This window comes from Mirounga angustirostris, unplaced genomic scaffold (assembly GCF_029215605.1).
Source record: "Mirounga angustirostris isolate CCGP_5_RB_7025 unplaced genomic scaffold, mMirAng1.0.hap1 SCAF_6, whole genome shotgun sequence".
Lineage (NCBI taxonomy): Eukaryota > Metazoa > Chordata > Mammalia > Carnivora > Phocidae > Mirounga > Mirounga angustirostris.
This window is the reverse complement of record NW_026991714.1, coordinates 68,280,798-68,304,710: the sequence shown is the minus strand read 5'-3', so window position 1 is coordinate 68,304,710 and position 23,913 is coordinate 68,280,798. Positions and strand designations below refer to the sequence as shown.

At 51.2% G+C, this 23,913-nt stretch overlaps 1 protein-coding gene across 5 annotated transcripts in view; it reads right to left on the bottom strand.

Moving 5' to 3' along the window:
- Positions 1 to 23,913, bottom strand: part of TP53BP2 (tumor protein p53 binding protein 2) — a 56,480-nt gene that overhangs the window by 24,535 nt on the left and 8,032 nt on the right. For 3 of the 5 annotated variants that reach the window (XR_010412395.1, XM_064594516.1, XM_045877675.3), the window contains exons 2-3: positions 8,970 to 9,117; positions 2,900 to 3,013 (exon numbers count right to left, since the gene is read on the bottom strand). Coding sequence is in view for 4 of the 5 variants with exons in the window: in XM_064594516.1 (XP_064450586.1) it covers positions 2,900 to 3,013; positions 8,970 to 9,117 (262 nt within the window). In the remaining variant the exon portion in view is untranslated. Of the gene's footprint in view, positions 1 to 2,899; positions 3,014 to 8,969; positions 9,118 to 17,555; positions 17,854 to 23,913 lie in introns of those variants that run through there. The other 2 variants (XM_064594517.1, XM_064594518.1) reach the window with 2 other exon arrangements.

Genomic DNA, 23,913 nt, shown 5'->3' with positions numbered 1-23,913 from the left:
CTGAAGACAGAACGAGAGGGGTTCTGAGTATCTGGTTTATTGAGAGCATTTTATGGTAATCCGTGAGTACTACAAAGTATGTCCCCGTTTATTTCAGCAAAAATTTTCCATTTTTCTTAGCTACTGGAAGGTACTAACTGGAAAACACTGTATATTCTGTTTTGGCTAAAAAGAATTTTTCAAGTCAAAATATGGGTCTCTCAGTACCACGTGCTGCATCGTAAGAGGAAAATAGTCTTAAACTGATACGTTGTTAGAAATTAACATCAAAAAGTTTTTTATTTTTTTATTTTTTTAAAGATTTTATTTATTTAACAGAGAGACGCAGCGAGAGAGGGAACACAAGCAGGGGGAGTGGGAGAGAGACAAGCAGGCTTCCCACCGAGTAGGGAGCCCGATGCGGGGCTCGATCCCAGGACCCCGGGATCATGACCTGAGCTGAAGGCAGACGCTTAACGACTGAGCCACCCAGGCGCCCAAAAAGTTTTTTAAATATATGAAGTTAACCTAACCTGTACTTCCCAGAAATTAGCAAACGCATTATCTCCTAAGAAGTTTTAGATTAAAATTTCTTCTGAATTAAACATCTACTATACCTACTTAGTGCAGATTCCCATGCCAATAAAGGTCTGTCCTCAGAGCCAGATATGACACACACACCTATCTCGAATGCATTAGCTTTATTTTTAAAGTACTGTTCAATTCTCTGACAACAAAGCTCAGGTAATCTGTCACATTTCTGCTAGAAAAAAAAAAATCTACCATTTAGGAATTATTGATTTCCTTGCTACCTCAAAGAGAGAGCCCTGAACCAGCTGGAGCACGTTCAGGGCATCAGCGTGGTGCCGGGAGCTTGAGAAATCGCGCACATCCGCGCTCAGCACAGGTCCTGGCTAATTGGGGACAAGAGTGCAGCAGGCCCACCCTCATCCACGGTCTGCGCGGAAAGGCTCCCACCCTGCTGGGCGGGGGGACGCTGCTGTGTCCCCATTCAAACACCGTGTGGCACTGGTGTTTGGGACGCTGTGAACACAGCTGCATCTTCAGACTGTATTTCTCACCTTACAGACACACTGAGACGGCCCTGCTGAGGCTCTTGAATAATTTAGCCGCTACGTATACAGAAGATATGAGAACTGGGAGGTGAACAGGTCGAAGTCAGCTTCTTCCAGGAGGATGTATGCAGTAATGTCAACAAAGGACAAAATAAAAATGTGACGTAGATGCCCATTTAAAATTACAAAGGTGGGCGCCTGGGTGGCTCAGTTGGTTAAGCGACTGCCTTCGGCTCAGGTCATGATCCTGGAGTCCTGGGATCGAGTCCCACATCAGGCTCCCTGCTCGGCGGGGGGTCTGCTTCTCCCTCTGACCCTCCCCCCTCTCATGTGCTCTCTCTCTCATTCTCTCTGTCTCAAATAAATAAAAAATAAATAAAATCTTTAAAAAAAATAAAAATAAAAAATAAAATCTTTAAAATTACAAAGGCAGCAGCTTAGGGAAAAAATAAGTGCCGATGTAAAGTACAATCAGAGACACCAGTGATGCACGTGGCCTCTGACGGGCCAGGCCACCTGAGCACTAGCACCTCTCCCTGCAGGAGAGTCCACACTAAGTCACACCACATTTAATAATTTCTAATTGCCGGCCACCATGTGGACATGTATATTAAAGCAGTAAAACTGAGATGTATTACTATAATTAACATCTGTTACCTACATTCCTGCTCCCAAGAACTATGTGCTGAGGTCACAAATCCTCAACTTCCCATTTTAAAAGTTCTCCCATTTTGAGAAATACCTAGTAATCCTGCTCAATGAGTGGCTTCCCCACAGATGTGACTGGAAATGAGGCTGCGGGGTCCCTGGGATGGCTGCACCCTCAGGGTCCAGCTTCTCCCAGCCCACCGGTCCTCCACCGCACAGCACCGATCGCCTTCTCCCTCCTTCCCTCGTCTACACACTCTGATGAGAACCCTCAGTCCCCACAGGTGTGAGCACCTGCCTCCCGCATCCTCCGTCCCACGTGACTTCCATCCAAAGCTGGCCTCTCAGCCTCTAATTCCAGCTCATTTCACGGCCCAAATGGGGCCCTCATCACCTAGAAGTGCTCTCTCTCCCTCTGCAGTCTTAAATTCAGATGTTCTCCTTTCTGACCCTAACTTCCTCTCACTACACCTGCTCATGAGCCCGAGACTGCAGCCTCTTCCCCTGCCCTCCGTCTCCCCGCCACCCCCTCCTCCCCCTTCCCACCAGCTGACGCCGTCCTGACCATGGCCTCCTCTCCCTGTCCACTAGCCCTCCTCTGAATTGGGCCAGCAAAACCCCAACCCTGGGTCAATCCAACCATCTTCTTACAACTGTTCAGGCTGCCAAGCGCAGCTGGAAGGAATGCCCCCTGGTTTCGGGGTCTGTGGTCTCCCGGGGCCCCCAGCAGCCTGGCCCCCCTGGCAGATGCTCACCCGTTCCCCACAACAGCTCACGCTGGCCTCTACACCCTCCTACCTCATGACCACCCCAGAGAAAGCCATCAGACGAGAATCCCCTCCACCTGATCCCACAAGGCTCAGCTCTCTCTCGCTCAGCTCCCCCCGAGCACAGGACCCAGTGTCCCGGGCTGAGGGCACAACTTCTCAGGAGCACATACCCTCTCCCACAGTTCAGCCTCCTGCTCTAGGGACTCCTTTCCACCTGATCCTCTCCTCTTCAAACAAAATAAATCAAGGGACACTGCACCCTTTTCTCCGAGACAGTCAGGTCTTAGAAGCTGGTCTGTACTCTCACTTCCATGTCCCTTCCTGTCCTGCACCCCTCACATCACCTGGCTCTTGATCTCCCCCCACTCCTCCAAGGTGTGCAGTCGAAGTCCACAGCTTTGCTCGGATTCACACAATGCTACCCACCTGTGTCCCTGCCGGGGGGCCGTTCATGACGAAGGAAGAAACGAACTTCACTCCTCTGACTGCCAAACCTCTGCAGAACATCAAACATCCGCTCATTATCAGCAACCGGACGTTCTAAAGGAAACAAACAGAAATCACATGATTTGCATGTACAAGAAAGAGCATTTACTATCCATCCTTCATGCAAATTCTGCCTGTAGGAAATACTGAGCATCTTAGATGCTTTCTTCTCATTAAAAGAGCCCTTAGAAATAAAGCACCACAGATTTCCCACACACACAGTCGGTGTCGACCCAGTGGGCACTGGAAAGGGGAATGAGTCTGGGCCAGCCGTCAGGGGCGCGGGAGTCTAACTCAGTGCTCCTGACTGGCCACACGCTCGCCGCTGAACTCCGGGGGTTTCAGAAATCTCTGTAAACTACTGGCCTCTGAGGCCCCTTCTAACTCGACCGTTCTAGGGTTCTCTAAATATAAACGAGAAATTAAAAATAACTTTCTAAATAAATGGCTTAGGGGCGCCTGGGTGGCTCAGTTGGTTGAGCATCTGAGACTCTTGATTTCAGCTCGGTCATGATGTCAGTGTTATGAGTTCAAGCCCCACCATTCAAGGCTCACTCAGTGCAGAGTTGGCTTGGGATTCTCTCTCCCTCTGCCCCTCCCCATGCTCACGCACATGTGCTCTCTAAATAAAATCTTTAAATAAAGTCTAGTCCTACTATCTCTTAGGCTATTTTTAAACTATAATTCTATAAACTATGTTAAAAAAATCAGACATACCCACTTCCAAACAAAAGGCTATTTACCTCACTGAAAATATAGTTGACCCTTGAACAGAATAGGTGTGACCCACCCCAGGTCCACCTATATGGGAATTTTTTGATAAATACAGTCCAGTCCTGAAATGTATTTTCTGTTCCTTTCTTTTTTTTTTTTAAAGAAAAAAGAGCCCCGATTTTCTTTAAAATACATACATATATATATATTAGAGAGCATGTGTGGGGTGGGGGAGGAGCAGAGGGAGATGGGAGAGAATCTCAAGCAGACTCCTCACTGAGCATGGAGCCCAAGATGAGACTCGATCTCACAACCCTGAGATCATGACCTGAGCTGAAACCAAGAGTCAGATGCCTGACTGACTGACAGGCACCAGGCGCCCCACGATTTTCTTAATAGCACTTTCTTCTCTCTAGCAAACTCGATTGAAGAACGCAGAATATAACACACGACATACAAAACGTGGTCAGCAGAGCTTCGAGGCAACACTAAGCTGTAAGGAGTGAAGTTTGGGGGGAGCTGGAAGTCCTATGTGGATTTCTGACTGCACAGGGATCGCTGCCCTGAACCCCCACACTGTTCAAGGGCCAACTATGTATCTATTTGGCCCGTCTTCCGGGGAGCTTGCCAGTTGTGGAACTTCTCTCGAGACAAAAGGAAGAACACAGGATACTCTAGTAGATGGGAACTTCAGGAGAAATCATGTATCTTAAGCTGCCCTCGAAATATCTTCCAACCTCAAGGATCTGGATATAAAAACCAAACCTACTGTTCAAGGATGCAACTGCTTTAAGTGAGAGATACTTAAGCGTCTGCCTTCGGCTTAGGTCGTGATCCTGGGGTCCTGGGATCGAGTCCTGCAACGGGCTCCCTGCTCAGCAGTGAGTCTGCTTCTCCCTCTGCCTCTGCCCCCCACTTGTGCTCTCTCTCTCTCAAATAAATAGATAAAATCTTAAAAAAAAAAAATCAGAGGCACTCCAGCGCTGTCTGTAAGCTTTACTAGCAGAACACTGAACAAGCCTAAGAAATGGCCGAGCATCTGCTGGTAATCACAGCCACCGTGCCAGCACCTGAAGTCACCAATGGGCAGAGAATGGAGTAGCCGGGTTTGCGGACTCGGCCTGAGCTCAGTCCACTCAGCCACAACAAAGTACCATTCTGCTCGCCATCCCGGAGGTGACAGAGGTACCCCTCCTCGTCCCTAAACCAGAGAAATTCCAACTAAGACCCCCCAGAAGGAAACACCCCTAGTAAGCCGACAGACACCCCCTAACAGAACTTCTTTTTTTTTTTTTAAAGATTTTTATTTTATTTATTTGAGACAGAGAGAATGAGAGAGAGAGAGCACATGAGAGGGGGGAGGATCAGAGGGAGAAGCAGACTCCCTGCCGAGCAGGGAGCCTGATGTGGGACTCGATCCAGGGACTCCAGGATCATGACCTGAGCCGAAGGCAGTCGCTTAACTGACTGAGCCACCCAGGCGCCCCCCTAACAGAACTTCTGAGTAGACCTCCCACCTCCTGACCAAACGCACGCCCGTGCACGCTCACACACGCCTGTGCATGCACACACGCACCCGTGCACGCTCACATATGCCTGTGCACGCACACACCTTCCCCTGCACATTCCAGGAGCACAGAGGAGGTGGAGCCAGGCTCCAGATGTGCACGCTCACACACGCCGTGCACGCTTACACACGCCCGTGCACACACACACCTTCCCCTGCACGTTCCGGGAGCACAGAGGAGGTGGAGCCAGGCTCCAGATGTGCACGCTCACACACGCCCGTGCACACACACACGCACCCATGCACACGCGCACACACCCTGCAGGTCCTGCAGGTGCCCTACAAACAGTGCCTGTCCACCTGCAGCCATCTTGCCCGTAGGTTACGTGGGAGGCTTGCGGACAGTTTCGGTTATAAAGCTACTAAATGACAGAGACAGAATTCTGAGACCCAAGACCTTGCTCCTAATCACAGCATAATAGCAACAACCCGCAAACAAATTAGGAATTCACTACAACCAAAGTCCCAACAGGACTTTTCACAGAACCTTTCAAGGCCTTTCTAAAATTTATCTGAAAAAGAAAAAAAAAATGGAAGAATAGCTCACATATTTTTTGGAAAAGCAGAACAATGAAATAAAAGCACTTGCCTTGCACTTACCAAATTTTCAAACTATAGTAATCAGAACCCCTTGGTTCTGTCATAAACAAGAAGACAAAAGTAATGGACAAAAGCTCACAGAAACCTAACCCTGTATGCGATCTAACGTGGCATGCAGGATGTTTCACGTGAGTAAGCAAGAAACCGCCGTTCGATAAGGCACTTCAGACAATTCACTGCCCGTTCGGGAAACAAGCAGTTCGCTCCGTAACTCACACGAGTCACAAAACTTAATGGGGGAGGGAAGGAAAATTATTTCGAACTTAGAGCATTACATAACAGGAGAGTAGGTTTACAGCCCTGCAATAAGGAAAGGATCCTTTTAAATCACACAACAGGCCTGGGATCCAGGATAGTTGTTTCTGCTTTTGAATGCCTACAAGTCAAGAGGCAAAAGCCAAGGGAAACATGAACAAAGCCTACGGAGAAACAGTATTTTAAAAATGGAAACCCAGGGGCGCCTGGCTGGCTCAGTCAGAGGAGCGTGAGACTTGAGCTCGGGGCCGGGAGCTCCAGGCCCACTTTGTGTGAAGCTTACTGAAAATGTAAAGAAAGTTTAAAAAAATTAAGTATATAAAAATGGAAATCCAAATGGCCAATAGAAAATGAAACAATGGGGGCACCTGGGTGGCTCAGTTGGTTAAGCTACTGCCTTCGGCTCAGGTCATGATCCTGGAGTCACAGGATCGAGTCCCGCATCGGGCTCCCTGCTCGGCAGGGAGTCTGCTTCTCCCTCTGACCCTCCCCCCCTCATGCTCTCTCTCTCTCTCATTCTCTCTCTCAAATAAATAAATAAAATCTTAAAAAAAAAAAATGAAACAATGGGCAACCTCCGCTATCAGCTCAGCAAAAATTCAAATATTATCCTATCAATTGTTGACAAAAGATTCTTTCAGAAATAACAGGTAGGGGTTTGAGCGGACAGCCTTTGTGGAGGGCAATCTGGCACCACACGTCAAATTTTAAAGTGTGTGAACCTTTAATTAAGCAATTGCACTTCATGGTGTCTACTCCAGAGAAACAGTTGCATGGATCAAGAGGCTCCTAAAAGGACTTTCACTGCAGCATTTATAAAAGCAAGAGTGGAGGGGTGCCCGGGTGGCTCAGTCAGTTCAGTGTCTGACTCTTGGTTTTAGCTCAGGTCATGATCTCAGGGTCGTGGGATCGAGCCCCACGTCAGGCTCTGCGCTCAGCGTGGAGTCTGCTTAAGATTCTCTCTCCCTTCACCCCTCCCCTGCCTGCACGCTCTCTCTCTCAAAAAAATCTAAAAAATAAAAAATAATGATATAGAATTACACATACTAATCTGAAAAACACCTCTAAGCTGGACTATAAGGTTAAACGGCAAATTGCAGGATGCTGATATGTATGATACTATTTACAAAAAGAAAAAACAGAAAGAGAAACAACACACAAAACTACTCCTACAACTGTAAACGCAAAGAAAAGAGTCTGAGAGTTTCTCTGCTATGCTGAGCGGCTACACTGAGCGATCAGGGACGGGCACAGGGAAAGGCTTCCATTCTGTCCACATCAGTTGCTCTTCTACAAAAAAGAACACATTCAGGTATGGTCATTTTTTTTTTTTTAACTAAAAAAGTGAGAAGAAAGAAAATCTTCTCAACATCATCACAGAGTAAAGGTTAGTGGCCTCAAGTGAGCAAGACACTGAGAGGAGAAAGAACAGGTAGAAGCAGGAGCTCCCAGGAGACTCCGAGCCTCCTCCTCACTCCCGACGGGCGCTGTGGATCCCCTCCGTAAAGTGTGAAGCAAGGAGACCTGCCGAATGAAGGCGGTGGCCAGAGCATCCGGCCGTGCACTGAGTCCCTCAGGACGGACTCGCAGAGCAGCACCAGACGCCAGGCCCTCTCCCTGAGCTGGACACGCCGACGCACGACATACACAAGCCTCTCCTCTTAGGGAATTTACGTCCCAGGGCAGGTGTTTGGGCTACAGGGATTCAGGAGGCAGTAAACTAAGAGACACACAAAACCCAGAGGATTAAATCAGGGTGGCTTCACGGCCACTGTAGAAGCACGCTCCAGCAGAGTCTCTCCTGGAGGATGGAACATTCCGGCTCAAGTCCAGGGGGCAACATCTAGACAGCAATGCAGGCAGTGGGGAGAGCTCGCGCCAACGGCCCTACGGTGCGAAGGAGTTCACTCAGGAACAGCAGGGAAGCTGCAGGACAAGGAGAATGGTGCCTGACAACAACAGAGACTTCACAACACAACATCAGAAATCTGGATTTTATCCTCGGGAGACAAGAAAGCCACGGAGGAGTGGAAAGTCAGACTATCACATTTTCATTTGAAAAGGATCACTTGGGTTTCCTTATGTGAATGGTCTAATCCAGCTCCTTTGTGAAGGGAAAAGAAGTAAGCGATCCAGGGAGAGAGCACAAGGCCATCCAGGACACCCAACAGTAAGAAAGTCGGCCAAAGATGGACGAAGATGTCTCGGCCTGGTAGGGAGGGAGCTCGGCTACAGGCAGGGATTGTGAATGGTGAGGACCCAGTTTACACGGTGTGTAACCCACGCTGGGACACCTGGCACCCCCGGAAGAGGGAAGGAAACAGGGGGAGGTCACTCCGGCTGTGCAGGAATAAGGCAGAAATTATGGAAAATTACTCACACATCTACAAACTCCTCAGGGGCCAGAAAAAGACCAGGCTGTCCCATTTTAGAGCTCCAAAGAACTAGAGTGAAGGACTGATTTCAAAGCTTAAAATAATGCCTATGATTTCACCACTGCCTTTTGCCACCATGGTAACTCAACACTGAGTAGCTTTCCCTAAAAACCTACAAAACCTTGGAGAGGGCAGGGCAATCAGGACACCTCATGTTTCTAATTCAGCGGGGTGCAAGCGCACAGGAAATGCTCCCGGAGCACGTTCCGGGTCGGGCCCAGAAGCTTGCCCCGCTGGGCCACCTGCCCTTTCACAAGGCAGCGTCCTCGCTGTACTGCAGAGAAGGGAAGGACGAGAGCGGGAAGGCGCCCTACGTCACAGCGAAGCTGGAGAGAGAACGCCGCACCCTGAGGCTCGGGCAAGTCCCCGGTTTCTCCGCGGACCACAGGCGCACCGCCCGCGGCCACGTCTACACAGCCTCCCGAGCCGGGCCTCGTACCAGAGCCACACCACACTTCGGCCAGATGGCACTCGCTCTCGCCGGGCTCTTTGCACAGATCCACCACGTCTCTGCACATCGTCTCGGGGGTCACGGGGACCTCGGTGAAGTGCTGCTCGTTGTCACTGAGGTACACAGTGAGAAACATCTGCAACAGAGACAGAGACCGCAGCTGTCAGCGTCCACACTGCGCTTTCACTTTCCAGTCACCTCGCATTCCCTTCCCAGAGCCCCAGCCAAGGAACAGGGCGGCAGCCCGGCCCCCCAGCCAGCGGTGCCTGCAGAGCCCCTGGGGTCCTCGGGCTTCGGGCAAACCAGTTCACACAGAGGGCCAAACGAAGTCTTGCCCAGACACTGTACTTGTTAAATACTTACACCGTTCCTCGTAGGTGCCAGCCCCACCCTAGAAACAGCCTCCTACCAATCTTGTGAGGGAGATTCGGGGATATCTGCACACACCCTTCTGTCTACATGGCCTCGTCAGCGGGAGACCTAAGAACGTGCTGCTCTGAGGGTGGGTGGGAACCAGGAGACACAACTTGGAGGGAACTCTAATATTTACACCAGGCGCATAGACCACCTATTCAAAACAATGTATTTTTTTTTTTTAAAGATTTATCTATTTATTTGACAGAGACAAAGCAAGAGCAGGAACACAAGCAGGGGGAATGGGGGAGGGAGAAGCAGGCTTCCCGCTGAGCAGGGAGCCCGATGCAGGGCTCGATCCCAGGACTCCGGGATCATGACTGAGCCGAAGGCAGACGCTTAATGACTGAGCCACCCAGGCGCCCCAAAACATCATACTTTTCAGGCTAAAATGTTTTAATCAAATTAAATACCTACATTACAGCCTAAGTCTTTATCAACAAGGTGTTAGCAAAGCAACGGGCTGTGATGCTAAAATTTAGCTGGCCTCACACAGAATATAAACTGGACAGAAGACCTCACTCTCCAGCTCACTAGCCATCTCTCTCCTATTAAAATAGACGTTGTCTCTTAAAAACACTGAGAGTAAAGAGAGCAAGCTTTCAGGCCAATTAAATTATCCCCCCAAAATGTGAATTCCCAGTGCTGGAGAAACTGACAGCAAATACACGGCAGACGGCAACGGAGGCAGGGAACCCCGTGTGTTTGCTCAACTCAACGGGCCCACGTGTATCAGGATAAAACACACACAGTCTGACAGAAATCCCACCGGGAGCACTCATCCTGCGAGAGTAATTCTTCTCAGGAAAGGAGAACGCCAAGGCTTTGGCAGGTCCACTCTGGACCAGCACACATTCTGTAACAATGATTAACAGGCCGCCGACACTGGGAAAAGTTGGGGCTTTAAGGCCACAAAAGGGCAGAATGAGCAGGACCTGCACTGCGCTCGGGACGACACGGGCCCCCCCTCTAGCTCAGACTTCCTTGCCCACCCCCACAGAGCTACACTAGGCTCTTCTCTGCAAAAAGGCAGCGCCTGGTTAGGGAGAGTGATGGACGCCCGCTAAGTGGTCGGGCTGGGTGCCGCAGGGGTGCGATCAGTGAGAGGAGGGGCCGGCAGGGGAGAACAGCCCCCCAAGGTGAGCAGGCTCAGCACCAGGCAACCTGCAGCTCCTCCTTCACCCCCCACCGTGTTTTCTTAAGGTCACCGCGTCCTCCCTTCTTACATCAAAGCTCCCAACCCGCAGGAACACGTGCAACGTGGAGAGTTGCCCAGACCATAAGAACACGAAGTGGGGAACCCAGAAAAATTAACACAGTGGATACCGGTGAAACAGCAAATAAACATGGAAAAAACCGTACAGCTTCCCAGGACGAGCTGAGCAGCTTTCAAGCTAATTCTATCCGGTCCTTCCCCTCCCAACAAACCATATTAATAAAGACACATCGTTCCAGGCCTCAACCAGACAGGAAGTCTGCACTTTAAAACCACACAGAAATCATAAAGCTTTGACAAAAATCACTTGGAAAAAATAACAAAGATTCACTAAGCTCACAGACTTGCACCCTGCTGCGGCTCTGGCAGATCCTAGGGCCCATTTCATGACGGACCTCAACAATTTACACTCTGGTATTCCAGTGGTCCTCCATGCTCCCCACGCACCCCAACACTGTCTGAAGTTCAACGCCTCAAAGCCAGACAGTGTCTGTGCCGCACACAAGGGTCCCAGCACCCCCCGGCCCCCGGCCCCCTCCAGAGAGCTTCCGCACACACAGCTCAGAAACTCACACCAACCCCAGACAAGCAGGGCCGGCATTACTCTCTGTACAAATGAAGAAGACCCACGGAAGCAAAAGACTTGGCTACTAAAACGACAGGGTCAATTCTGCTCTTCTGACCCATTTTCTACTCTCCAGGCTGTTCCTTACAGCAGGAAAATATTAGGAAATGCTCTCTGTAACCACGGTAACCCAAACTCTAATAGAGATCTGTTCTCTTACTTTCTGGAAAACAACAGCTTCGTTTACTTACAAGTACAGTGACAAATAAGAACGAAGAGAGATGTGTTCTGTTTAAGATTACCTTTCCCCCAAAACGCACAGCATCGCGTGAATGGCGGCAGGTGCATTTCTACCTTCCGTGTGTGAGGATGCGCGCAGTGCTGACTGACGGGGAGATGGGACCGTCCTAATGTGGTCGTCAGGCCTGCAGTCGGGTGGTGTGACATTGCTCTGAGTCCCGGGCAGGAGGTCTGGGCTCTGCCCCCAGACCTGTTAATAATTAGCCAGACCGCCTTAGGGACAGCACGTCACCTCTCTGAGCCTCAGTCCCCGTCTTCAAAGTAAGAGTCTTCCGCCCCGAGAACTGCCACCGACTTCAGGCGTCAGGGTCAAAGCCGACCTTTCCACAACAACGCGCACGCTGCAGCCAGCAGCTGGCACAGAGCGAGGGCCGGAACAAAGGCAGTAAGAAAGGCTGGATTCCGTAGAAGACAGGATCTCATGACAAAATGGGGGGGGGGGGGGCAGTGCTACGTGTGAGCTGCACAGCTCAGGAGACACAGAGGGAATTCAGGAGGACAGGCAGGACTGCTCTGCGCTGCGTCAGGTGCGGGGGAGCGGGGAGGGAGGGGGAGCTGGTCTGGATTAGCAGACTCGTGACCTGCCCACGCCAACACCTGCCCCCACTCCCTTTCTGGGTCTCCTCTCCTAATCAGCTCCGTCTCTGCGATGCGCACAGGCCGCCCTGCTCTGCCTGCAGCCAGCCTGACTGCTCCCCTGGGCCCTGCAGGTCTGCCCTCAAGTGCCGCCGTCCCAGCAAGGCTGTCCCTGGCCGCCCTTGCCCAAATCCCAACACCATGTGCGCACGCGCACGCGCACGCACTTTCCCGCTCTGTGCTCTCCTTGGCACGGTCCCTCACACACCACACTTACACTTAGTTAACCTGGTCTTATCCTCTGTGGTCCCTTCTAGAACATACGCTCCACACAGGCCAGGGGGCTGTCTCTTCAGCACTGTGGACTGCGTGGCCTGGCACGCAGCACGCATGCAGTAAGTCCTTGTTCATGGGTGAATGAGGCCCGTAGCTGGTCCTGCACCGCACAGACTCCCCTCGGACTTACTTTCAGGGCAAGTCTCCCTCTGTGTGTCGAGAAGTGTGGAGAGCACGCGGCACACAGCACCGCCGGACACTCCAATGGAAACGAGAGCAGAGTCCTCCCGGTTCTTGTGCTCACCCCAGCCCGCCATCCTGCTGCTTCTTCCCTCCACTCAGTACGTACAGGCCGCCTGCTCTACAAACTCAGTCCTACTGTGGAAATTACCGGTAATAAACAGCTAATACAGCACACAGCACAAAGTTCAAAACAGAGGAGGCTGCGTGGAGAGGGACGCGGGTGCGGCGTGCACAAGCCCGCGGCTGGGAGCCCAGGGCAGGGAGGAGAAGGGTGCAGAGTGCATCTACAGGGGCAGCTAGAGGTGCTCGGGACATCAGTCCTCCCATCTGCACGCGAAGGCAGGGACGTCCACACCGGCGAGGTTCCGGAGGGCTCCAGGGCAGCCGGCTAAGCAGAATAAAGCACGAGCCGAGCTAAGGAGACAGCACACATAAGGGCCTTGAGGAGGGGTCTGGTTTGTCACGTCTGGGGGAGAGCAGGGTCCGCAGAGAGGCAGCAAGGGGAAAGGATTCGAGGGGAGTCATGAGCCCCTGGTGCTCAAACTGGGGCATGGACAGAGGGTTGTTAACCACGGACGGCTGGGCTCCACCCTCAGTTTCTGACCGAGTGGACCCGGAAGGGGGCCGAGATGCTGCATTTCTAACAAGCTCCCACATGACGTGGACGCCGCTGGTCTGGGAACCACTGTCCAGAAGCCAGAGCAAGGGATCTGGACTTTAACTGAAGAGCCCACTGGAGGCAAATCGTCAAGAGACAGAGACATTGGTGATTGCCGGGGGGGGCCAGGGGAGTGACTGCTAACAGCTCCGGCGCTTCGCCTGGGGCGACAGACGCGCCGGAATTAGTGTGAGCGTGGTACAACCGTGCGAAGTCGAAACCCACGGAGTGCACACTTCAGAGTGGTGGTATGGGAGTCATATTTCAATTTTTTTTTAAAGAGGTCCTTGGGGCATGAAGTGATGTCATCTGAAACACTGTGGCTGCCATGGGAGCAGATCCAGGGGACGGCCGTGCATGCCCAGCTGAGAGGAAACGCAGCACCCGAGCTGGAGGGGGCCCAGGCTGCAGGTGACGGCAGACGTGGTCAAACGGCTAGATGTGGATTATTATGAAAGCAGAGCCAGAGACGTACTTGATGGACAGCGGGTGGACGTGAAGGCAGAGAGCGACTGGCGTGAGCCTGGACCTGCTGCCTCGGCACCGGGCTGAGCGTCGCACGGAGGTGAGGAGGGGGCCGGCCGGAGGAGCCTCCGGGGCAACTCGGAGCCACCTACCAGACACCGGAATGGACTCGAAAGTACGACAGGAGCAAACAGAGGCCTTGGAGCCCAAGGCTGGGCGAGATCAGCTAGGGACGGCAGACAGGACAGGGCGAGGGCTGGGCTGGAGCCGGCTGCACGATGTCAATGTCCCGGACGAGGAGGACCCAGCAAAGGACTGAGAGAGGCCATCCACAAGAAAAGAGAAACTCACCCGAAGGAGTGCAGGGCCCCAGAGACCAAGTGGACAGACTGTCTCAACAAAGTCCAGTGAACTTAGGGTCTCCAAAAAGTGGCCAGAGAACTGACCCTCAGCCCCACACATGGCACTCGGAGGCTGCCGGCTGCCCTGAAGCACGGACGGCCCAGACCAGACCCCGAGGGAGGGTACAGACCCAGCACGGCAGAGCCGACCACGGCAGTGGGCCCTAACACCGCGCAGAGGCAGCGGGGCCCCAGACGGAAGGCTGGGCACAAGGGGTGTCTACTTTCATTCCAGCACGAGTCCTAACGGGTGGAGTGAATGGATGGGACTGGCCAGCAGAGAGGGGACTGGTGGGGCAATACTGACCATGACCGTTCTCCAGACCAGTGTCCACGGCCCAGTGGGGAGCTCCGCCGGGACAGCCCACAAAGCCTCTGCCCTCGGCCAACGCGCCACAGCCCACCCTCACCTGTGTCCTTTCTCCGAGTGATTATTCTACTTCTTACACGACAAAGAGAATTTGTCAAGTGTGATGGATATCTTCGCTGGCCACCACCGCACAGTGGCAACAATATGGCCAGAAGGGGGACACTTCACACTAAGTGACCGCGGAGGGGCCTCCCCCACCCACGCCACAGCCGGGTGGACAAGAAACACCCCCGGTCCCCGCTGCCGCTGCCGGCCACGATATTTGTAACTGCCTCTTCTCCCTCCTAGAACATTATGAGTAAAACAACGTAAAGGCATCCTAACTTTGAGATAAACTTTTAAACCCATTTCAACCACTTTTAAATGTATACACATAAGTATGTCCCCAAGTTCAATATCACTTACACATCACTTATAATTTAAAATCTTTTAAGTTATAATCTGGCCACAATTACGGGCTTTAGTGTGATAATTTATACCTATTTAAAATTTTATAGAGGAAGTGAATCAGGGATTTTCTCAATAAATATCAATTCTCTTCTTACTTGAAAGACTAGCAAAAAAATAAATCAGAAAGAGGATCAAAAGAGAGGGCCAGCTAAACTCATCATCCTATTAACCTGAGAAAAAGCAGGTGCACGCATTCTTCACGTGGCCACCTTCCTTTTATCTCTGTTCACAAATCTGCTATGCTCTAAAAGGATAAAGAAATTCTTAAAAAATGTAATTTAATTCCCTAAAAAATGAAATAAAAACAAGGTGAAGCTGGTTTTGCTTTGTTTTGTTTAAAGTTGTATTAGCATGTTGAAAATTTTACTTTAAAAAAGACATTTTAGTTGACTCTATCAACGAAGTCCTGCAGAGAACAATCTGGGTCTACAATTCATGAATTTTTAAAGATAAAAAATAAAGCTGTTAAATCTTAGAAGTTTCCAGCATCCGATACCAAAACACTGTAGAAGGAAAAAGCACAAATTTTCGAAAATGTGTCGGTTTCGCACTGTTTTGTTACAAGACTGTTCACCACATCCTTTTCCACAAACGGGAACATGGAACACACATATACCCGCGGGCAACCCACGCACAGAAAGAAGTCTGGAACCATATTCACCAAGTAACAGCAGTGATGCCATGGTGAGAACATTATGAAGTGACTTTCTGGGAGCTCAGCCATGCTTAAATTTTCTACAATGATTATGTACCATGTGCACAATAAAATTGGTATTTTAAGGAGCCAACGATGAAATTGGGAAGATGAACACAAGGCGCCACCGCTTCCTGGGGCCCTGCTGTGACGTGTACAACAAGCATGCCCTCCGTCGTGCTTTTCTGGGGCCCCAACACTGCCCCAACTTTAGTCGGGGGCCATGAGAAACAAGCAGTCCAGAAACAGATCTTGGAAATCCACCCCATGAGAACGGAATAGTATCTGGTCACAGAAAGGACTGCAGTGTGGAGACGCGCGGCGACACGGATGAACCTTGACAGCATTATACTGAGTGACAGAAGCCAGACACAAACCGGACACGTCCCGAACATTCAAGGGCACAGAGACAGCGCATTAGTGGTTGCTAGGGGCTGGGGCAGGGGGGCGGGAATGACTGATCAAGAGTACGGGGTTTCCATCTGGGGTGATGGAAATGTTCTGGAATTGTGGTGCTGGTTACATAACCCCGTGAAGTTACTAAAACCTCTGCACCGCACACTTCATGGGGTGAATTTCACGGAACATGAATTATATCACTATTTATGTGTGCTTTGTGTAAGATACAAATATCTCTTAAGGGAGATGAAATATGCTCATGGAAAAACGAGACAATTTACTATTAAAGTACATGAATGAGACTGAAGGTAAAATGGAAATTCAGAAATGAAAAAAATGCACATGATGGGAGACAGGCTGAGGTTTCAGCCAGAGGCACAGTTAATGGAAAGCATAAGAAAATAATAAAACAAATCTATCATAACCTTAATTCCAAATACGTCATCTTTCCTGGCGTGTACATTTTAAAACACCGTATTCCCAAGGATGCAGAGATGACTTCCTCAACTCCCTGGCCCGCAGGGAAGCACGCAAAATGGGGCTCCCTGGGGAGGCTGTCGTGAGAGTCTTGCCTGTTCTCACAGACTCAAGCTCTGAGTATTTCCTGAGAACCTCGGAGGTGAATTATTGTCATTGGGAAGAACGCAGCAATCATCAGGCCAAAGCCTCACGGCAGCCCTCACAGATCTGTGCACCGCGAGGACCAGGAACCGCGGGAGCACCTGAAAATGCACGTCACGGCAGGCGACAGCGACAGGCTGACAGAGCGGACGCTCTTCTTCCCTCGGTACCAGTGAATACCAGTGGCCCCTCCCACGGGGCAGAGACATTGTAACACGCTAACTACATGCTAACTTCGTGCCAACTTATAAACCAGGAACTTCATTTTTTTATAGCATGAGCCACAAGAAGAGATTCCTCAAAACACGACAAACTCTAAAGTATCCTTCAGAGCAGACGAATAACAGGCAGGTCACATAAAATAAAACAAACCACAAAACCTGGGGGGGTGTAATTGTTTTAACTAAACTGAAACAATGAGGTACCACTTACAGCTATTACATCAGCGGTTTGATTAAAAGATCCAACAGAGACTGTAGGACAGTGATTCACCCGGACATGATGGTGGCACCATATACATTGTTAAAATCCATTTGGAAAATAAAATGGGTCGTGTCAAAAGGCACAGAATTAGGTCTACCTCATGACCTTATGGGAATTTATCCTAAAGAAGTAACCGAAATGAAGAAAAATTCTAAATGCCACCAGATTTTCACTACAGGGTTAGATCTATGAAAAGTAATGTGGCAAACTGAATATCCAGCAACATGGAAAAGTAAGTTATGACCCAAATATGGTGTTAGGAAAGTGGTAAGATTAAGCTACAGAACAGAATCGTATAAAGTCGTAGATCAGAACCGTCTACAATACACGTACAGATGAACTGGCTCGTACGGAATATACAGGACATGGGCATGGACGTCCCTTTAAAATGTTCTCAATGTTAACATATTTTCAGAATAATTTCAGTTTCAAAGTTCACTTACTATAGACTCTGATAAAAGAATGTGGAAATACTCTCCTGAACGTGGCAGCCGTGATGACTATTTGCGACGACTTCTTAAGGTGCTTGATTGGAGAGGAAAGGCTCGGAGAAGACAAACGCTCCTCGCCCTGCACCCCCGCCCTCTGCAGTGATTCAGGCCCAAGTCATGTCCGAAGAAGACTTGCCCTTCCAAAATCCTAAAGTCACAGACAATCTCCAATTAAAAACAATGGGTCACAGATTTATTTTTAAGAGCTCCGTTTTAGAGGACATGTAGTCACTGTGACTATAATGTTATGCTCTTAACATAAGAATGATTCATGTTCAAGGAGGCATTATCTCAGATTAAAATTTGGAAGAGTCTTCCAAGAGGAAATACAAAAAAAAAAAAAAAACCCCACAAAAACTGGCTAGGGCATTTACAAGAAATTTACTTTGTGTCAGAGGCTACAGTTTATGCCTTTGATTTACAAAACCATGAAAAGCTCCACAGAAAGAAAAAGGAACCAAAAGTATAAGATGCTCCTCGTCACAGAAAGGAAGCAAGGCTTTGTGATAGCAGCTTTGGAGTTCTGACTCATAAACCCTTCAATCCCTCCGGTTTACCTAGGAGAAAAGAATACGGCGGGGGGGGGGGGGGGGGGGACACGTCCCTTAGAGGAAAAGGAACAATCTGTAAGACGGGTGACACGAATCCTCCCAAGCCTCACAACTCTCAGGAACTGCGCGTCAGGACGTCAGGATGGGCAGCAACCAGGCTGGGGGTGAGACCAGGGAGGAGTCCACATGGTCGGGGTTCAGCACTCCCCTGTGCGGGGAGAAATGCAAACCATCACTTCCCTTTTACACTGGGCTGCACTGCACCCTGCCACAGCGACACCTCCCTCAACACGACCATCCAGAACGGGACAAGAATGAACAAACAGGAATATCAGCCGAAGCTTCGTTCAACCGCTCAGGAGCGCAGGGCCCTTCGGCCCAGCGGTGCCCGCCAACAGCAAAAGGGCTAGAAATGACACGTAGGTCCATCCCCACCTTCTGGGATCTTCTGCCACGCCTCCTCACAGGTGGGTCAGCCTTCATGGGTCAGCGCTCCGCCCGCTTCCCCAGCCTGGATGCCCTTCCCCACCCCCCCAGTGTCCACATGGGCAGCCTCCCTTGGGTTGCAGGGACACGCATCTCCCAGTGCTGCGTCCTGGCCTTCAGAGACCGGCCCGGCCTCGTGTCAGCTGTCAGGCACACACGACCGGGAGGCCAGGACTCCCGCCTGGAGTTTACTCTCAAGGCCACTAGGCTGCCAATCGAAACCTCCGTCGCAGACGGTGAGTTACATCTACCAGTTCTCTGTTCGGAGCCTGTGACGTGTGAACCCACCTGGACACTGAGTGCACCGCTTTTTATTACAGCATCGTTTACAATCAGTCCATCAGTTTCTAGCAGCCACATCTGAGTTAGTTAAAGCAAAATCATAAAATCATAATCAATGGATTTTTTTTTTTTTACCCTTTTGGTCACGATAGCAAGGAAGTGGAAGTTAGAAATCAACACCCCAGGAAGTCTCAACAGCGATCCGGACGGCACCAAACAGGGAGTCCCCCAGGCACCCAGTGTCATCCAGAGAACACGGTCATCCTCCAAGATCATCTCCATTCCAGAAAAAAAAGATAAGGCAAATATGAAGCGGCTACTTTGAGAGAAAAATCCTCTACGGAAAAATCACGTTCTCTCAGAAAGCTGCATGCTGCTCTCAGATGTCTGATCACATCCCCGCTGGGTGCCCAAGAGCCAACAGCACCACCACCTCCAGGCCTCCCGGGACTGGCACCCTCCCGACATCCATCCCTCGGGAGAAGCTCCTGGTTCTGTCCCTTCCCAGCCCCAAGTGCTTGTTGACCTGGACATCTGTCCCGCCCATGCCCGCTAGGACTTCCTGAGCACAGGTGTGGCCCAGAAAGGCAGGAGAGGAGACTACGACACGCAGCAACTCCTGGAGAGGCATCTGGACGGAGGCCGAAGGAGCCTCTGGGGAAGACGCCCCACGGGAAGGCCACACGCAAATGACCAGAAAGAAGGGGCAGCGCACCAGGAATGCAGGCAGGCACGAACAAGGGCTGGTTCACCAGGGCCCCGCAGGTCAAGAACAAACAGGCTTTCTAGTACGGGAAAGGTGGCTAGCGGGGTTCTCAGAGTGTGGTCCCCAGACCAATGGCATCAGCTAATATTACTGGGGGACTTGTTAGAGCAGAAAGTCTCAGCCGCGGCGCATCCTCCCCCAGCAGACCTCCTGAATTGGGAGCCCTTGCGGTGAGCCCCACCACCCCACTACATACAGCTTGAGAAGCACCAGCTTCGAGGGTTATGAGCGGGGCTGGGAGGGCTGTGCTGTCAAGAACGACCCACCCCGCACACACTAACTATTGCAGCACCAGGAGCTAACCGGCAACAGTAACAGCATCGAAACACACTCACGGGCACTCGTACTTATCTCTGCATAATTTGAATTTCAGGGAACTTTGTTTACATCATCTGTTGCACAATCACGGCCTCAGATCACCAAACGAGAAACCTAAAAACCCACACTTTTCCTCACTCATCTCCCTGGGTTAGCTCACCTGTTCCCTACACCCTATCCCTTAGTGTCCAAGTCATCCCTATGCTCCTAGAATGATTCAGAGACCCTCAAACTGCCCCAGCCCCTCCTACACACATAAGCACGCACGTTCACCTCTCCAGCCACAAGAAAACATGCTCTTTGCTTTGCTAACGTCCACTCGCACACAGTTGTTTATACGCCTGTCTTACCTGCCTCACTGGTGTGTAAATCCCTAGGACAGAGGTTTTGACCCTGAAAGCCTTCTTCCACCCCCACGCTATCTCAGATCTCACACACGGCAAGTCGACAACAGAAGCTCACGCAGTTGCGTGGACGCTGTGGGTCAGAGCTCCGTGGCGGCCGGGAGAGTCGGCAGGAGCCCAGGGCATGAGCAAGAGTGAGCGCCTACACGAATGTGCAGTGTAACTTGAAAGTGAGCGTTCCCAAAACCAGACCATGGCTCAAAAGAAGAAACAAGGCATTCTGCTTGGAGTAACGTAAGAAATCTGTTCTCCTTCTCAGCCATGCCTAAAGCCTGACTCAGATCTCAAATTCCAAATCTATGCCACAGAGCATCGCGTTAGGCCACTCTGCTTTCAGTATCTGTCGTCAACAAACACCGAGGAGAGGAAAAAGACTAAACCCCGTATGTGAGTAGGTCACTGCCCACCCTGACCCCCGCTCTCTACCGCTCGCACTGCCTTCTACCCTGAGCCCTGCTGCTTGGTGGGTGCAGGAACAACTTCACATAAAGGCACTTTTTCATCCCATGTCTCGCTTTTCTCCACTCAGCACACTACTCAGACTCACCCATGAGGCCATGAGTACAACCAATCCACTGCTTCCAGTTCCCCGCTTTCTGCCTCACCCTTTGTAATCCAAGTGTTCCTCCATTCTCAAAGACTCCAGCTCTGGGAACCTCGAAGAAAGCTCAAAAGCCAATTGTGGACATAAATATAGGTGGGTGAGAACTACCCTCACCTAAGAAAATCGAAAGAAAGAACTCTCAGTAGCACCTGGGTGGCTCAGTCAGTTAAACGTCTAACTTCGGCTCACGTCATGATCTTGGGGTCCCGGGATCGGGTCCCACATGGGGCTCCCTGCTCAGTGGGGAGCCTGCTTCTCCCTCTCCCTCTGCCCCTCCACCTGCTCATGCTCGCTCTCTCAAATAAATACAATGTTTAAAAAAAAATTAAGACCATTCATCCACTCCACCAGTATTTATCGTCCCCACAGTGTGTCGATCAGTGCGGCAAGTGCCAGAACCACGGCGGTGAGAGGTGTGGTGCCTCCAAGAGCTGGTGGGGCAACTCCGGGCTGAGAGCTGACGGGCTGCACGTGGGAGCCTCGTGGAGACGCACACAGGTCCAGGGAAAGCAGGAAGCAACCTCTCCCTCCCAAGGAGTGCCCCCGAACTGGAAACTGAAGGATGCGTAAGATGAGCAGAAGAGGAACATCCAGGCAGAAAAACATCCCCACATGCAGAGGCGTGAGCGCACCAGGCACAGCATCGTCACTCTGGTCCTGGAGCTGCCGAAACGGGAGGGTGGGGCAAGACTGGACAAATACGCAGGGACGGGCCAATTCTCAACCCGTGGGGCACAGACTTGCTGCAGAAACTGCCAGGGTGGCGTCACCCACACACGGAGTTACGGCGAGGTCAGAGGGCGCAGAGCACGTCATGGACAGAAGCATGGACAACTTGCCGTGAGCACGAGGAACACGGACATCCAGCCCCACTAGCAGCCCTAATGCAGATCCCCTGGGGAGCACGGACGAGGCAGGAAGCACATCTTCTGGAACGGGGACACAATTCCAACTGCAGGCCAGAGAGTGGTGGCATGAGCGGATGCGGACTTGTTGGGTGTTTTGCATCTTTCTATCACTTGCAATATTTGGATGGAAGTGTACGGTCGGCACAGAAAGGCTGACCTTAGACCTGGGCTAGACATCAGACACTTCACATCTGACCAGGGAGCTCATCTCGCACGCTGCAAAAGAATCAGTCCTGGAGTCTTCTGGAGAGGGAAGACACAGACTTCTGTTTCAGGAAAACCACCATGGATGCCCCCCTTTTCTGGAAAGCAGCAAATGACCAAAATCTCCCACCTATCACAAACCAGCTAGCAGTTGTGGTTCAGAAAAACAAGGGCACGTGCCCTTTAGAGTTGACACAGCTCTGACTTCAATTTCCTAGATGGCCGGCTACTACGTATCTCTGTCAATAAAAGGAAGAGATCTCTGATTTAAAACAACTGGTAAAGGGACTTGTAGGTGAGCCCATCAGAAGCTGCCAAGGCGGTACAATCACGGGGTCAAAAGTATGGTCGTCGTAAAACGATTTTAGGGTTCGGGCTTCCTTCAGAAACCAGACTTGCCCTGCTCGGTTTTAGAGACGCAGTGACTGAGGGCTGCTCTCGAATCCTATACAGAGTCCGGTTTCTCCTTACTCGCTCGGGAGGGAGCTTGTGGAATGGGAGCCACCTTCCCTACTCCTGCTGCTCTTACTCCCAACCCTGGGGCTGCGTGCTGCCGGCTCATCTCACCCCGGGGCTCCCCAGTGGCACGAGGGCAGGTTATTAAAGCAGGGGACACACTGTGTCGGTTGTCTGTGAAATCAGTAAGGGGAGACCTTACCAGAGTGGATTCTGGATGTGGAAGGGGAGGTTGGAAGGGGGAGCCGCATCACTCAAGGTCAACTACAGATCCAACAGAAGATTCCAACCCTCCCCAGGGAAGAATCCCGAATTACAGGCCCCCACAGGGAAAGATGGGCACTGCATCTCCTACAGGAAGTGAGCACCCCAGCAGCGCAGCCGGTGACAAACCACCGTCACCCCGAACTCCTGTTTTTCTCCAGTGGACTTTGCTTGGAAACAACCCTCCCAACTCCCTCCTTGTCCATAAAACCATGTTCCTCTCCTTCCTGCGCAGGACTTGGGCCTGTGGTCTTGTCCTAGCTTGCGTGTCCCAAACTGCAATTCTCTGCTATTCCCGAATAAAGCACTTTCCCGGGAAAGTAACTTTCATTTAAGGTTAACAAGTTCACAACCAGTCACACTACCGGCTGGGCCCTCGCTGTGATAAGGTGCGGCTTTTACTCATTCTCGGTGGCTGTCTGTGGACCTTCCTCAGGGGCTGTGAGTGGCCTTCCCTCTCCCTGCCTCTCCCGGCTGATTCCCTCTGGCAGCCGCACAGCCCACCGTCCACACAGCAACACAAGGGTCTTTCCTAATCAGTGAGATGCGGTCCCTTCTCCTGCTGCCACGCCCCTGGGGGCTACTGTATCCCCCCAGTGCCACCTCAGCCCTCGGCACCCTCACCGCCATCCACGAAGCGCCAGCCCCCCTGGGGCCGTACTGTGTCCTCCAGGCCCGTGCCCCCAGCCCAGCCTCATAATGTTCTAGGAGAAGTAGCAATTACAAATATTGTGACACACAGGAACAGCTCCTCGCGGCCACGCGGGTCCCAGCTGAACTGTCACTTCCCTGCCCCACGATCTAAAGCAGCCATCCCAGCCGCACAATCCTACTGGAATCCCACTCTCCGTTTCTTTCTTATTCTCCACGTCCTCCACTGCCCCCGCCTCAGCTCCACGGGAGGTAAGCTCCCTGGACATGTCTTATCCTCTCCTGGATCCAGGCACTTAGAAGAGTGCCCAGAACACCACAGATGGTCCCTACATATTTGCAGACAGATGCCGGCCCAAACGGCCATCCAAATACAATCAACAGGTTAATGAAGAAGAATGAAGACATCCAAAATC